The sequence below is a fragment of the Mus caroli genome, unplaced genomic scaffold (assembly GCF_978045245.1).
Source record: "Mus caroli unplaced genomic scaffold, Mus_caroli_1 scaffold_6, whole genome shotgun sequence".
NCBI classification, from domain to species: domain Eukaryota; kingdom Metazoa; phylum Chordata; class Mammalia; order Rodentia; family Muridae; genus Mus; species Mus caroli.
The window spans coordinates 109404020-109421256 of NW_028227261.1; the positions used below are offsets into that span (position 1 = coordinate 109404020).

The window sequence follows — 17237 nt, forward strand, 5'->3', positions numbered from 1 at the left end:
GTCGTCATCTAGAGTTTTACCTGAAGGATATGGAGGGACATGGGCAGTAACATTTTGGATTTTTGGAAATATAAGAATGTGTTCTCACTCTAACATCAGGCGTAGGGATGAGGGCTGCTTTGGACTGTCAGCAGTGGCTGACTTGCCTCGTTCTCTAGCAGAGGCACGGCTTTCCAGCTGCAGATAGTTTCCTCGACTGTGTGAAATTTGGAATTCTGGAAACTTTTCAGAGGGCACATAAATGCTAGAGCCCCAATAGGGGGTTGTTGGTCATTCAAGGGGGCTGGTTGTGGTTTATTAGTAGTTGTTTGTGCGCGCGCTCTCTCTCTGTCTCTGTCTCTGTCTCTCTCTCCTCTCTCTCTCTCTCCTTTATCCTTCTTTCTCTCCTATCTAGTGACAGAGGGTGAAACCAGGGGGATAAAGGGTGGGAAAGGAAGAACCCACAAAATAGCAGAGACTGGCTACAGACATGTATAGGTTATATATAAATTATGTACCATTTCATGGAAAGGATCGAACATGGATGATTTTAGTAAGCACCAAAGGTTGTGGAATCCCCTGTGGTTACCACAGATAGCACGGATGACTGCATCTCTCTCTCCAGTCATCTGTTCTGGGACGATCTATGACTATTTTGCCCATGTGGAGGAAATGCTATATATAAAATGGTGAGATCCTGAGCACAGCTGGCTATGTCCACATCAGCAAACCATGCTGGCAGCCGGCAATGGTGGTGCTGGTGGGAGTGTCGGGTATTTGTTTCAGGTCAGGGTTTCCCCCTACAGAGCAGCTGTTAAACATCATCAGGACTGCCTTGGAAAAGCCACATCGATACAACAGCTGAAGCAGAGGTCTGATGGCAGCTGAAGCTGTCTGGGGAACCTGTCTGTCTCCCCTGTCCTTTTATTTTTCTGTCCCCATCTGACTTCTTCATTCTTTTTTTTTTTTTTTTTTTTAAAGATTTATTTATTTATTACATGTAAGTACACTGTAGCTGTCCTCAGACATTCCAGAAGAGGGCGCCAGATCTCGTTGCGGATGGTTGTGAGCCACCATGTGGTTGCTGGGATTTGAACTCTGGACCTTCGGAAGAGCAGTCGGGTGCTCTTACCCACTGAGCCATCTCACCAGCCCTGACTTCTTCATTCTTTATGTGATATAAGGTCAAGTCTCTTTTGGCTCCAGGTATTCCCTTTCTTCTAAACATGTAAGGCTGAGAATTTCTATCACATCTCAAGAGAATGAGAAGAGAGCAAAGGCACAGCAAGAACCAAGTCTCCCACATTCTAAAAGTGACGTCTCCTTTTGCTGAGAAATAAGATAATCTTAGAGACTGTTTTGGGAAACTCTACAGGGAATCAGAGACCTAGCGCTTCTTGGCATTTAGGAGAATTCCAAATACCAAGAAAGTGCCTCTAATATTTAAGGAAGATTAACTGCTTGGATGGAAACAAACGGGCCTGTCCTGACCGGGGAAAGACTCAGCACCTCACCTTCTTCAGCGGACACGCGGTGCGTCGGCCGTCTGTTTCCAGACCAGAGGAAGACAGAGTTGGCCGGGTCCACAAACAGCCTGTAGTACCCAGCGATCAAGCAGGCCAGGTCTTTTGCACTGCTGGATTCCAGCAACAAAGTCAGAACCTGTGAAGGTGAACAGAAAGTTTCTGTTTGTAGAGGACCCAGGTACAACAGGGCCTTATGGGGCCAAAGAGAGAAACTAAGCCATGCCTGCAGACGGGCCCCTAGCGGCCCGCATTCCTATACATCGCCTCCTTTCTCTCTATCCTCTGTCCCACCCTACCCTACCTGCACCACACACACACACACACACACACACACACACACACACACAGCTAGCCCCTAAGACCGTACCTCTCAAAGGGGAGGGTGGAAGAATGACAGAGAATGAAGACATGGTGGTAAACACACAGTGCCTTTCTTGGGCACAGTGGATGAAATCAAGGGAGGGACCAGTGACCACAGGACTTTCCAGAAAGGCCCCAGGCTGGGTTCTGCCTTCTCCTGTGATAGCGAAGGTCTTTAAGGGTCTGGGTGGATGGGGTGTGTGGGGTGGAGTGGGGGTGGGATAGAGGATAGAACAAAAGGAGACACTGTGCATCAGGAGGCACCCTGAACTGTTTACCCATTTCAAAGAGTTCACCCAACAAACTCTGGGTACAGAGTTTTTCAATCATACATAGGACCTAACAAACAGAACCAACCCTTGTCAAGAGTGTCTTGGGATGATGCAGGCTCCATTGGCTGCTCTTCACTTGAGGCAGATCCTTTGAGCCAGATCAGCAGTGGGCTTCGCTACTGATCAAAGCTCGTGTAAACTACCCTCGAATACTTAACACCAAACTCCAGGAGCCAAACTGAGGCCCCTTTTCTTCCGCTGTGAGCCGATTACCTTAACGTCCTGAAGGTAGACCTTGACCATGCTCACTTTCTCAGACTCTTCTGTCAGCTCCACGCGGCTGATGTTGGCGAACTCTGCCAGCGTGGATATGATGTTGAGCTTGCTGTTGATGATCTGGCTAATCCCGTACTTGGCTCCAACCAGGAGGGCAATGTAGGATTCTCTATCCTGTAACTGCAGACGGGTGGAAGGGAAATCAGTTTCTATTCGCAAGCTTGTGAAAATACAAACACACTGTACATGACGACGTCTCTCTCTACAACTTTTTTTTTCTTTTTCCAGAAATGGTTTTGCTGTGTAGCCCAGGCTGGCCTCATGTTTACGGTCCTCCTGCTGCACTCTCCGGAGTTCTGGGCTTCCAGTGTGTGCCAGGCATTGCTTCTCTCTCTCTGCCAAGTCTGTTTCTTAAGTGCGGCCCTTGCCACCATTCCCTGAGATTACGCCTCACGGGGCCCACCCACAGCTAAATTAAAAATAAATGTATTTCCTGTAAACTCTTTATTTTTTTTACTATATTGAAATTATGCATCTAATAAGTGTTTCTATGTATTTGAGTCCAGTGCCACAGAAGCCAGAAACAGGGTGTTAGAGTCCCTGGAACTGTAGCTACAGTCCAAGGTAGGTGCTGGGAACTGAACTCGGGTTGTCAGCTAGAGCGGTACATGCTCTTAATCCCTGTAATCCCAGCACTTAGAAGACAGAGGCAGGAGGATGAGTTCCAGGTCAACCTCAGGTAGCAGGTTTGAGGCCAGCCTGGGCTGCATGAGACCCTGTTTCTTCTTCTTGGACCCAGACTAAGCTAGCAATAGTGGATCTTATCTTTCCACCCTTCTCTCCCAACAGTGACCATAGCCTGCATCATGGCGTTGTCTGTGGGTTAGCTTCATCCTTGAGGGCAGAAATTATAACTAATTCAGCTCTGCCTCCCCTAGCATCTTCCAGGCCAGGGCCCAATAAAGATCTGCCAATCTGCAAATATTCAAGGTCCTGGGCAAGCAAGAGTCTATGGTTGACTGGTACATACCATCAAAGTGGCATTGAAGACTTTCCCACCATATGTCTTGAGTTCCCCAAGGATCTGAAGATAATTTAAGCGTAGCTGAGCAGCAGAAATAAGTTGCTTTATGAGACAAAAAAAACAAAACAAAACTGAAATCAGAATTATTTACTTGCCTAAAATCTAGGCAATGGTGAAAATGATTCCCCCCGCCTCCCCAAGATTTTTCACAACAGAAAGCTGGGCGGGTCAGCAGAGGCTAGACTGCCTTACCTTTTGCCGGGGTTCCAACAGATTCTGGTTTCTTTTCATGTGGAAGCTAATGGCTTTCTTGATGTCTTTGCCTTTCATATTTCGGAGTAAAGTTGGAGATATAAAATTCTCTATTCCCCAGTCTTTCCTGCCGCAAGACATTGGAGACAAGGACTCATGTTCACATGTTTACATTGCTCTTGGTTCCAACAAAGAGCCAATGACACAGAATTCAGATACAGAGCTTTGACATACAGCAATTAGGAGTACCTTTCTCTAGTGGGAGGAATAGAGACAGGCAGAGGTGTAGATACAGAAAGAGAAAAAAGCAAGAGAAAGAAAGAGAAAGGGGATGTCTGTGATGTTTGAATATGTTTGGCCCCTGTAGACTCATGTGTTAGAATGCTTGGCCCATGGGGAGTGGGCACCATTAAGGAGGTGTAGGCTTGCTAGAGTAGGTGAGGCCTTGTTGGAGGAAGGCTATCACTGCGTGGGTGTGTGGGTGTGTGCTTTCGGGGGTATCTTCCAGTGCTCAAGCTCCGCCCAGTGTGGAATTAAAGCCTCCTCCTGGTTGCCTGAGGGAGACAGTCTCCTGCCTGTCTTTGGATCAAGATGTAGAACTCTCAGCTCCTCTTCTTTCACCATGTCTGCCTGTATGTTGCCATGCTTCCCACCATGATGATAATAATGGACTGAATCTCTGAATCTGTAAACCAGCCGCAATTAGATGTTTTCCTTTATAAGATTGTCTTGGTCATGTTGTCCCTTCACAGCAATGAAACCTGAACTAAGACAATGTCCGTATCTTCACTTATCTCTATATGTATATCTCTCTATTAAAGGAGAGAGAGACAGAGTGAGGGGCTTTCCCCATAAACACATATGATACACATTATACACATTCTGCATTTAGGACCTCCTGACTGGTCTGGAAACTGACTGGTCTTGGTGTGGGATATTTCATAAATCAAAGCAGAAGTTCTCAATCTTTCTTTCCATTTAAAATTCCATTCCATTCATATATTGTGTGTCTATACTAAGTTAAACTTCTAAAAAGGGGAGCCCAAACTGCTGTATTTTAGCAAGTGTGTACATGTGTAGTGATCAGAGATAACCTGTGGGCATCGGTTATCTCTCCCTACCACATGGGTCCTGAGGACTGAACTCAGACTCAGGCTTGGATGCCGGGGCCTTTACCGGCAAAGCCTTCCAATAGGGCTGTTCTCAGTCCTTTTAATGACAAAAATAAGTGGCGTGACCATCCACATATAAGAACAAGTCTCCTACCCTCTGCTAGGGAACAAACTCAGGGCCTTGTGTATGCTAGGCAAGCACTCTTGCCGCAGAGTGCACCTGCCAATCCCGAGGCTAAGCTTCAGAATGTTATTAGCCTGGAAGCCTCAGAAGCCTCCTAAAGTAGCACCTTGACTCATTATACCAGGGATCTCTTCTATTTTTAAAACCTGATTTCTCCATTTGATTTTGATACCCAGACAAGCTAGAGCAGAGACCCAGGGAGGGGCTTAGCATAACGGATGTTAGTTCTCTGAGCTAAGAATCAAGAGGAACATGGATCGTAGGACTTGAAGCATCCCCCATTTGGAGGAAGGCATAATGCCATAGCCAATTGGTTTGCACCTGTTGGGAAAATTAATTTCCAAGACATCCCTGCCCTCAGAAGTTGTCAGCTGATGGCCTCAGACATTCTTTCAGGGCCTGGAAATTTACAAGGAGACTCTGTGTTACTGCAAGAGGAAATGGCTTCTACCCAGACAGGGAGCCAGGCTGGGTAAAGGGAAATGGATGGAGAGACAAAGGCAGATGGGTGAGTATCGGCTTTCTCTGGAGTCTGGCCATCCTGGCTAGGAGCCAGCAGTCCCAAATGTGACACAGCTGCCACCCCCTGCCACTCACTCTATGTACTTCAAAGAGATCTTCTGTGGCTGGGCACAGGCATAGATCCGCTCCTGGATGTGCAGGGCTGCAAGCCGGAGGGCAGAGTTGCACTTCATCTCCACAGCAAAGCGCTCCTGGAGTACATCACTGCAGCTCTGCAAGAGATCACACAGAGCAGCTAGGCAACAAGAGCATACGCATCACACACACACACACACACACACACACACACACACACTTCTTTCCGGTCAGAGCAGCAGGATCAGCAGTCAGCTCTGAGGTCTTGGCTCTGTGACCTGAGTTACATTCAGACTAAGTATAGTGTTTTCCATTGTTAATCGCATACTGACTGTCTATGTGATCTGTATTATTTGATTTCTGGGATGCTTAGAAAACATTATATGCAGGAATGTGAGCATAAAGCACACAGTGCTATCTTAAGCAAGTATAATGCACTGGTGGTGTGGTGGCTGCTATTACGATTTTCTAGCCCCATTTCTGTAAGACTCAGGCCAGCCTTACACCCCAGTGGACTGTAAACTGGTGACATCTCCCAGACGACTCTTCCCATCCAAACAAAAATAACGAAAGTAATCTCACTCCAGGCAATAGAGGACAAGGCCTAGTTAGAAGTCAAGAAACCAGGTTTCTAGCTGGGCATGGTGGCAGATGCCTTTAATCCCAGGACTCAGAGGCAGAGGCAGGTGGATCTTCAAGGCCAGCCTGGTCTACAGAGCTAATTCTAGGACAGCCAGGGCTATACAGAAGAAATAATGCCTCAAAAAACAAAAGGAAGGAAGGAAGGAAGAAAAAAGAAACCAGGTTTGGCTCTACTGCTAAGTAGGGACATCAGACACATGCCCCTTCTAAGACCTGGTTACGTCATCTCTAACATGAGTTTCTGCTGCACTAAAGCCCCATCCTGCAATAAAAGTGGAAAGGATAAAGCGTTTAATAGTATTAGAAAAGTGTATCATCTACATTGAGGACTAAGCCTAAATTTGATTAGTCTACTGCAAATCTCCCATTACAGCAACTCGGAGCAGGAACAACGGGGAGGGATAATGAGACCCACTGTTCTCTAGAAAGAGACAATCCCTCGGGAGAGTTGTTTTAGCTGCCACCAACCCAGAATAACCCAACGGTGCGTCCTTGAGGACACTGGCACCCCAGAAAGCACAGCCTGGTCACCTGAAGGTAGAGATATTCAAATGCCACAGGGTCTTCTTTCAGCAGGTCCAGGGGATCCTTGGGCACAAAGCACACCCTGAAGAGGCAGCGGGAGTCCTGGGATTCTTCCCTTTCTACCACCTGCCCAAGGCAAAGACGATAAGGTGACCTCGCCGCTCTCTATAAAGCGGCTTCACAGGGAAGAGAGAAAGGGAGGCCGCTGTTCTATTTCAGTCTTCCCCCCAGACAGCACAGCCTTCTCTCTTAGCCTGATTTTCTTTCCCATGGTGTGGAATGTGAAAGATTCAAAGAGTGTTGTTTCTTCTGTCAGAGGAACCCCTGTCCACATTTCAATGTCCTCCCAAGGGACAGTCTAGGAACCCCTGTCCACATCTCAATGTTCTCCCAGGGACAGTCTAAGACAGTTTGCTTTGTGGTTTGAATGTGAAGGTCCCCTCTCCCCAGCACATGTTCCAACACGTGGTCTTGGGTGGGAAGGACTCTCTTGAGAGACTGTGGAGCTTAGGAGGTAGGGCCTGCTTGGAGAGAAAGTGTCTCTGAGGCGCAGGGGTATATCTTGGGTCCCTCTGTTTCCTATCTGCCACTATAATGCAACCAGCTGTGATAAGCTACCACCATCACGGACAAGGACTGTTCCTGCTGCCATGCCAACAACGATGCGTTGCAACTCCTAAACTCCAAGGCGAAATAAACTTCTCTCCTCTCCTAAGTTGCTCCTGATGGGGATTTGAGCACAGCCAGGAGGATGGAATGCAAATGAGTGTTGATTTCCACAAGTGAAGATGGAGTTTGTACACTTCTGCACTTTATTATCCTTTAAGAGTTTGCAGCAGTCGGTGAGTGGTGACTGGGTCATGCCTCACTTGCAATGAGGTAGCCTGAGTGACACCCCCACTCCCAAGGGTGAGGCTTCCCTGTTCCATTCCCCTGCTGAAGGAGCCCTCTCCTCTCCCAACTGTAGAATATGTCTACTGATCTCTTCAGAATACAACCTACAATGATTTGTTGAACTGACCCATGTTTGACTTTAAAGAGTCTGTGCTACAACTTCTTGCATGGCTGAAGGACTGGGTGGCACAGGACTGGCTGTTTGTCCTGTCCTATCATGACGGTTGCCTCTCAGTGGGGCAATGCCACAGAAAGAGTTTTGTACACAGCAACCAATGATCCCTAATAGTTCTGAGACAGCAGGGTGCCTGAAAAATGATCAAAGCTTGAATCAAAAGACTTTGTCAGATACGTGACCGGGGAAAACCACCTTACCCTGCTAAGCCTCCACACCTAGAAGACGGGCATCTTGGACTATGCCCTGCGTGCCTCATAGGAACAGATGCAAACCAGGCCTGAGTCTTGCCCTTCTTACTCAGGCAGAGTGGGTGTACTCGATCCAGCCCTGAAGTGGCTGAGAAGCCTGGCCTCCCAGAGTGCGGTAGGTCCTCCTACCTGCTGGACCAGCTCTTCCTCATGCAGAAGGTGTAGGCGGGAGATGCTGTACTGTTCCTCCAGGGCCAGCGCAAAGTACTCGATGCTTCGGATGGACAGCTTCTCCTTCACCGTGAGGATGATGTCCTAGCAGCAGAGGGGAAGAGGGGTCACTGATGAGTGGGGAGACTTCCCGGGCCTTCTTACAGCTTCCCCAATAGAAGAAGCTGGTGTTGCTGTGTCCGCCGCTAACAGAGGCAGGGCCCCGGCTCCCATGCTGGACCTTTTACAGCCCTGCACCGCTCAGGGCAGCAATCTATCTTGCTTTTCTTGGGAGGATACAGCCTCCATGGGGAGATACCAGTCTCCTGCCTCAGTGTCTGGATAGAAACTCTCTGAGAGTTACCAGTCTGCACCAACTGCTTTCTGGACAGAATCTTCCCAGTTCCTTCATGTGACTATGAGATGTTGGCTTTAGTTTCTTCCTCTGAAATGGAAGATAACAATGCCTACAGACTGCGGGGGAGGCTGTCAAGATGGAAAGGCAGATAATGCTGTGCAGAGGCTCCACAACCACCAGGCCACACCCGTCTTTCTCTCCAGTGGCCCCTGTCATGTCACATGCCTCAGGCCCTCACAGACATTCTTCCCTCTGACATATACACTTTTTTTCATCATTTTCCACAAGGCTGTTTCTGTCCTTTTAAGTTTGACTTACAACTCACCTCTTCAGAGAGCTCCCATCTGGCTACTGTATCTAAATGTCACCCTGCCTATTATTCTCAGTTGCAGGAAGCTCTTTGGTTGGAGATTGAACCTATGGCCTCACATATACTAGGCAAGAGCTCCCCCGCTGAGCTCCTGGGGTATGTTTAGTCCCCCATCATTAGTTACTGTCCATTTCTTTAATAAACAACGTTCTTTCTGTAAAAGACAGTATATCAGATACATGAAAGGGTTCTAGACTGGCACTGAGCCTCCACAGATCACTGTATCTGTGGACACACTGTTGTTCTCTGTGAGGCTTTTCTCTGTTTTGGTAGACACTAACACCTGCCATCTGGACTTCTGTATGCATTCATTTTCCTACAGAAGACACTTAGTGCAGTCCCTGGCAGGCGGTGTTCTACATACATTCGCTCACCTCTAACATTTGTTTTCTTGCTCATTTCCTTTTACCTTAATAGACAGCAACTTGCTGACAGTGTAGACCTCCCCAATGCTGGAGTCTTACACAGGGTCTCTACTGCTATGATTAACACCATGGCCAAAAGCAACTTGGGGGAGGAAAGGGTTAACTCAGCTTACACTTTCGCAACACTGTTCATCATTGGAGGAAGTCAGGACAGGGCAGGATCCTGGAGGCAGGAGCTGATCCAGAGACCATGGAGGTTTTCTGCTTGCTGGCTTGCTCCTCATGGCATGCTCAGCCTGCTTGCTTATGGAACCTAGGACCACCAGCCCAGGGAAGGCGCCACCCACAATGGGCTGGGCCCGCCCCATCAATAACTAATTAAGAAAATGCCCTACAGCCAGATCTTAGGGATGCATTTTCTCAGCTGAGGTTTCCTCCTTCCAGATGACTCTAGCCTACTCAAGCTGTAATAAAACTAGCCAGCACAGTTGGGGTCTGTTATACTCCAATGCTTGAGGCCTTAGAGATGCTCAAAAATATGTCACTTGATAAATGATCACTGTGGACGCACTACAGAACTCAGAACCTCAGATTTAGAAAGCAAAAAAACAAAAACAAAAACAAAACTTGGTTTTTTTGAGACAGGATTTCTCTGTATAGCCCCGGCTGTCCTGGAACTCACTCTGTAGACCAGGCTAGCCTCGAACTCAGAAATCTGCCTGCGTCTGCCTCCCAAGTGCTGGGACTAAAGGCACCTGGAAGCATCTTGATCCTACTCCCAATCCACTGCTATCAAAAGCTGTCCATCTCCCCATGTGTGCCACGGCCCATTGTTTCCTAGAAGCCGTGCATTAACACTCAGCTGGAAGATCTCTCTTCTGAGCCTGCACGACATTTCTGTGGCCCTTTCCTGGCCCTAAGCACACGGTACCTTGTCTCCATCTCCAATGCCAACCCAATACCCCAGGCTTCCCAACAGGATAACCCTAGCCATGGTTTCTGTATTAGCAACATCCAAGTGCCATAGAAATGTCTGACCCACACGTAACAGTAAGTCAGTCAATGCTAATGGGTCAAATGACATTTCCTTCCATCTAGAGGTATTTTTGTCTGTCTCTTGTTTCTTTCTGGGTAGGGGAGCAGAGTCTGGTGCCCCAGGATGGCCTCGACCTTGCTGTGTGGCTAAGGGATGATCTTGAACTCCAACCGCCACCTTTGGGTGCAGGGATTGTAGGCATGTGCCACCACACCCGGCCCATGCAGCTCCAGAGACTGAACCCGACCGAGGCTTCAGTCTGCTATTGCTCTGGTCTGAAGAACATTTATTTATTTATTTATTTATTTATTTATTTATTTATTTATTTATTTATTTAAAAATCTTCCCGTGGTGTGGGGAGGGAAGAAGTCCCAGGTGGGCTGAAGCAACTTTCCCTTTTTCCCTGACAGGATTTGTGTAGATCTACTGCTCTCCCTGTTATAAAGAGGGAGACGTTGGCCACTACAGATAAGATTAGCCAGCATTATCCTTGCTAAGCCTTCGTTCACAGACCAAACTCTGTCTTCTGAATTCCTCTGCAATATGAACCTTTATTGTAAATCCCTCAGGGTATTTCCGGCTGCCACTGAAGACTTGCTTGCCCTCTTCCATTCTACTTTGATCAAAGATGACAGAAGTAGAGCCCTGCCTGATTCACTCACACAGCTTCGAATCTGAAGCAGAGGTAAGCCCCAGCCCGGAGCTCGGCAATAGAGCAAGCTTGATTATAAACCAGCGGATCATAGCACACTGGGGATCTATTGGGCCTGTTCCTACCTACAAAGCGGAGATAATGCTAGTCAGTCACCTCCCAAGGTTATTGAGATGTTAAATTAGATAGTACGCAAGTTAGTGCCCAGCAGAGTGACTGGCATGAATTAACTGCAGCCAATTCTCCCTCTGGTTCCTCCAATGGCATTGGAGCATCTGGGTCCCTAAGGGTTTTCTCTAGCGTCTCCTAAATTATACTAAGGTAGAAACAGGCAGGGGATTTGGAGCAGCTTGGAAATTGCCAAAGGAAGATGCCAGAGAGAAGTATTAGATATATGCCTGTGCACATGTATGTGTGCATGCATGCACTTACCTTGTTAAGGTTTTGGTTTTTACTGTCTATTGTAATGCTAAGTGCTGGTCCCCAAGACCTGGAGTCAGCACATTGCCCCTGGGGCCCTGTCCCCGAGTTAACTCTGATTGGTGAATAAAGATGCTGACAGCCAATATCTGGGCAGAAGACACGTAGGTGGGGTTGAGGTCTCTAGGGCTTGCAAGGGAGGTCACCACAAGAAGGGAGAGAGGGGAAAGAAGCCTTGATGGAATAGGAGAGCCACCATGGCCCAAGGGCCAAGAAACATGGCTCAGAGGGAGGCCCAACTGGGTTAAGAGCAGTCCAGATGGAACATACTAAATAGTAAGTGATAACTCGGGGTTATCGAAAGTCGATTCTATCAGCATGGAGGGTACACAGCTGCCCCGATATTGTGCTGCCTAAGGCATATTTAAAAACATAAAGGCTGAGTGTGTCTTTCATTTGGGAAGTAAATGGTCTAAAGTGGGTAGAAACCCTTGCTGGGATTTTTAATATTTATTACTACATTATTGTATATAAGTATATATGTCTTCACTACTGTCTATAATGTACTACATCATTTCACCTCATATCTAGCCCCTAAAGAGTTAGGCTCCTTATTTGTCCAGTGTGTGTGTGTGTGTGTGTGTGTGTGTGTGTGTGTGTGTGTGTATGTTTTCATGTGCCTGAGAGCTGGGATGAAAGGACACCCAGCCCTTATACCTTTTATATCTTAGAAACAACAGTTTGCTTCCTCACAGCAGCCTCTCTGACACCTCTTCCTTCTCTGCTCAGGAACAGTTAGAGCCATCTCTCGTGCGTCTGGCATTGGAGGGCCTCCATGGCTATTCCCCCACAGAAGTCAGGCACATTTCCCTGCCTGGGCTGATGTGCTGGTGTGAGAAAGATGCATGTTTGTGGGGGCTGGAGACATGGCTCAGCGGTTAAAAGCACTGACTGCTCTTCCAGAGGTCCTGAGTTCAATTCTCAGCAACCACATGGTGGCTCACAACCATCTGTAATGGAATCCAATGCCCTCTTCGGGTGTGTCTGAAGACAGCTACAGTGTACTCATATATCTAAGATAAATAAATATATCTTTTTAAAAAAGATGCGTGTTTGTGGCACATTTTATTGTTGCTCTGTTGTCTAGAGCAGGAGTTTCTGGGATGCCCACCCTCTCTAAACATGGCTGAAGGCTCTGACAGTCCTTTACCAGGTTTGGTAACCCCTCTCTGAGACTCTCAAGTGAGGACTTGATTATGTATAAGAACATGCAGGGGCCTGGGCTTTTCTTCAAATCTTGCCTTGGTGTTTAGCTAAATTGGTGTTTAGGTAGCAGGTAGAGGCAGAGACAAGATGTTGGGAAGCCTGTGGTTAAGGACGAAGGCATAGGCGATGTAATATGACCTTGGACAAGCCACTTAGCCACTCTAGTCCTGAGTCTCTCCCCCGTAGGAAGTGACATAAACAAACACCTCAGAGTGCCCCCCCAAACCATCTTATTGGGTGGTTATATGACCAAAGAATATAGTACAGTACATATCTTGTCATGGCTGCAGTGGGTACGAGCCCACCAAGGCAGACAGAGGGCAAGCTGTCTGGTGGTCCGTTGAGCAACTTTCCTATAAAAAAAAAGGTTCCGGTTTATTTTTAATACCTTCACAGTTGTGTTTGCCTCAAACTTGAAAGCTTTGGTCTGTCCGTTCTCCAGGTACACCTTGAGCACGTTGGGCATACAAAGCAGAGAGTTCCCCTGGACAACACAAGAGCAGTGTTATTTTGCTGACATATTCTTCTGGCATACCAATCCCTAGCTGCCTGGCACACCAATCCCTAGATGCCTGGCACACCAGTCCCTAGCTGCCTGGCACACCAATCCCTAGCTGCCTGGCACACCAGTCCCTAGGTGCCTAGCACTGCCAGTTTTGGAGAGCTAATTGCTGCTTTTTAGCATTTGGGACTTTCTCCAGGGGGATAGAATTGATTTGTCCAGGAAAAGGCAGGAGAGCCACTCACTGTGGTAGGTAGCAGGGAAGGAAGGGTGTCTTGCCCTGTCAGAGCACCATAGGAGCCTCTCAGTGGCTCACAACTGCTCACTGGTGTAATCTACTGATGGGACACAATTTCAAAAATGATGTCTGGCTGGGCGGTGATGCATGCCATTAATGCCAGCACTTGGGAGCCAGAACCAGGTGGATCTCTGAGTTATAGGCCAGCCTGGTCTACATAGCAAGTTCCAGGATAGCCAGGGCTACACAGAGAAACCATGTTTTGAAAAACCTACAAACAAACAAATGGTGACTGGTATCTGTGCTCTTCACATGGGGCCTTTCCCTTCCTTGTGGGGCTGTCATGGAGTGAGGGTGGAGTAGAGCTGGAATGTGTCCTTAGAGCACCCCCACCCCCAACCCCACCCCCAATGCTATTGCTGTAGCTCTCTACAGTGATACACCAAGGGACAGAGAGGGATGCCCTGCACTCTCCTGACCCCACCCATCTCCTCTAAGGGACTCTGCCACTCTTCCAGGGCTTCAGGAGTCAGAGGAATAGAGCTAGTCTTTAGTAACTCCATGTCAGTCAGGATTCCTAGGAGCAGGGCAGCATTTGGGGGTGGGGGGCAGGTCCCTCCAGGGTCAGCTCCCATTTAAAAAAAAATAGCTTCTGAATTGAGCTGAAATTTAGAACTGGCATCCTGCAGAACTAGGGAGAAATTCTCCGGCTTCCTTACAGTCCTTTGAACCAGGACGGGCTTTATGTGTCTCAGTGGGCAGAAAGCCCAACTGGGCAAAGAAGTCCATTCCCTTCCGGTCTGCCTCCAACACACCTGATGGCATTCTCCCTGAGAATCTAGTCTTCTAAGTATATAATAGCAGTGCTTAGCTTAACGGTTTTGTTTTGGTTTGGATACAGTGCTTTTATTTATGGAGGTAAGGTTGGATACAGTGCTTTTATTTATGGAGGTAAGGGTCCTGGGTGCCTTTTTGTTACTTGACACAAGCTAAAATCATCTGAGAAGAGGAACCTCGATTGAGAAAACGCCTCCATCCAGGTTGCCTGTAGAGAAATCTCTAGGGCATTTTCTTGGTTAATGATCCTCATAGAAAGGATCAGTCCATTACACACACACACACACACACACACACACACACACACACACACATCACCCACCACCACCACAGGTGGTCCTCAGGTGTATAGGAACACAGGCTTGGCAAGCCTGCTGAAGGAACTTGACAGTAAGCAGTGCTCCTCCATGGCCTCTCTCCTGGCTCCAGGTTCCTGCCCTGGGTTCCTGCTCTGACTTCTCTCAGTGATGGAGTTATAAACGAAAATAAACTCTTTCCTCTCCTGGTTTTATGGTATTTAATCACAGCAACAGAAACCCTAAGATGCGCTCTGATTCCAAATCACACTCAGCCAGGAAGTGGGATGTTATTTCGAGTTTCTGGCTCTGGGTGTAAAAAAAAAAAAATCTCATTTTGAATTTCCCACTTGGGGCTTTTCTCCTTGGTACATTATAATTTGTGATTTACAAGGCTTAAAAAAAATACAGCCTAACATCATAGAGCTCCCACCATTTATTTTTCTTTAAAGCTTCTCTCAATGTTTGTCTAAATTTCAACATAAATTTTAGAGAGCTGAAAAAAAAAACAGACTATGCACAATTCTATATTCTTTTATTTTTACCCAACATTTTATATATGATTTTAATGTAGACTTACTATTCATCACTTGCAAAGCTTTAATGTATTCGAAGGAACTGAAATAACCAGATCTCTATTCTAGACACACAGCGTCTTTCTGGGTTTTGGATATTTAAAATACTGATACTACAGGCTATCTTTACTCTGTGTATTTCTTGCTTTTAAATCTCTCTATAGTCTATATTTATACTTGTGAGATGTCTGAGCCATATTTCACGGGAGATATCAGCTTGCGTCTGTTTTCATCTCCCCCATGAGCTTATGAACTCTTTTACAAAGCCACAGTGAATGCATGACCGGAACCCTTCTCAGCACCCAGGCCGACATTTTTTTATTTATTTATTTTTCTGATTTGTGCTCATTCACTAATGAGCTGGCAGCTCACCACTTCATCACTTAGTAACGGTTTTCCTCTGTGCCTCTTTAACTGTGAGCCAAGTCAGACGCATTTCCAAAGCTGGGTTTTACTAGAGTAATCTAAAGTGATGTGCACCCCCAGAGCTGTCTTCTTCTCATTTTTAAGGGAAGCTTAATCAGCTTTTAAGCACTTCTGAGGATGGAGCGGCAGGTCACGGCGAGGAGCACTCCCTGGCTTGGCTGCCTCTCCCTGGACGGCTGGTGCAGATGCCTATTCTTGGAGCCCCAGTCTGCAAGTTTCTCAGACACTATTGGGGCACACTGTCCCCTAAATTGCCCATCCCCACCAAAACTCTTAACCAGTTCAGTATAGCCTGTCTTTTTTTTTTAATTAGACATGTTCTTTATTTACATTTCAAATGTTACCCCCTCTTTCCTGGTTTCCCCTCCAAATACCCCCTATCTCCTTGCTCCTCCCCCTGTTCCCCAACACACCCACTCCCACTTCCTGGCCCTGGCATTCCCCTACACTGGGGCATAGAGCCTTCACAGGACCACGGGCCTCTCCTCCCATTTATGTCTGACTAGGCCATCCTCTGCTACATATGCAGCTAGAGCCATGAGTCCCGCCATGTCTATTCTTTGGTTGGTGGTTTAGTCCCTGGGAGCTCTGGGGGGGGGGGTACTGGTTAGTTCATATTGTTGTTCCTCCTATGGGGTTGCCAACCACTTCAGCTCCTTGGGTACATTCTCTAGCTCATTCATGGGGGACCCTGTGCTCCATCCAATGGATGGCTGTGAGCCTCCACTTCTGTATTTGTCAGGCACTGGCAGAGCCTCTCAGGAGGCAGCTATGTCAGGCTCCTGTCAGTAAGCACTTGTTGGCATGGCATCTACTGTTTGGGTTTTAAAACGTGTCCTCCTCTTGGGTTTTCAGAACAGATAGGAGGGGATGAGGGTGGGGGTCTTTTTTAAGGCGACAGAGCGGGTTACCTGGTCCATACCTGTTGGGGCTTATGCTTTCTGTCCCGAGCTGCTGCTTCTCCCCACTACTCAGCATGCACGCTACTCTGCAGTGTGCGAGCCTACTCAGCGTGTACGCTACTCTGCAGTGTGCGAGCCTCCTGCTTCTTAGCCTTTCGGCTAAGATTAAGTGAATGCACATGTCGGATCTAAATTTAATCTTCAGGGAGGTTCAATCCATTTTCACAAGTATGGACACCCAAGAGATTCAAATCATTGCTGACAGGCAGCGTCCCAGGTTTACCCTGATTGATTGATTAGGCCTCCGCGGGCCCCTTCCTGAACAAGCCTTTTTTCTTTCCGGTCTCACTGAAGATGTGCTCTGTCATGTAGCAGGGCAGAGAGAAAATAAGGCTTTTCTATGTGGACCTGCTGAACTGATTATACCCTTTGTTTAAGTGGCCATGGAGCCCAGTCCTTCAAGTTCTCTGGGTGACAGAAAGTTTTGACTTGAAAGTTTTAAGAATCTCATACTGATTGCTGGATGGCAAAAGTCTCCAGCCATCTTATAACTTATGAGTGAATGTGTCTTTTATCAATAAATCCTTATTTAAAACATCAGTCTCAAGATAGGAAATGGCTCTGTGGTTAAGAACACTTGTTGCGCCAGGGAGTGGTGGCGCACGCCTTTAATCCCAGCACTTGGAGGCAGAGGCAGGCGGATTCCTGAGTTCAAGGCCAGCCTGGACTACAGAATGAGTTCCAGGACAGCCAGGGATACACAGAGAAACCCCGT

General features: G+C 47.3%; 1 protein-coding gene across 2 annotated transcripts in view; it reads right to left on the reverse strand.

Annotated features, from left to right (window-relative positions):
* The window catches only part of Frmpd1 (FERM and PDZ domain containing 1), a 104825-nt gene that overhangs the window by 8956 nt on the left and 78632 nt on the right, over positions 1-17237 (reverse strand). For both annotated transcript variants that reach the window (XM_085839325.1, XM_021160346.2), the window contains exons 7-14: positions 13075-13170; positions 8199-8324; positions 6756-6875; positions 5583-5719; positions 3690-3816; positions 3444-3539; positions 2411-2593; positions 1494-1641 (exon numbers count right to left, since the gene is read on the reverse strand). In XM_085839325.1, the coding sequence (XP_085695451.1) occupies positions 1494-1641; positions 2411-2593; positions 3444-3539; positions 3690-3816; positions 5583-5719; positions 6756-6875; positions 8199-8324; positions 13075-13170 (1033 nt within the window). The remainder of the gene's footprint in view (positions 1-1493; positions 1642-2410; positions 2594-3443; positions 3540-3689; positions 3817-5582; positions 5720-6755; positions 6876-8198; positions 8325-13074; positions 13171-17237) is intronic.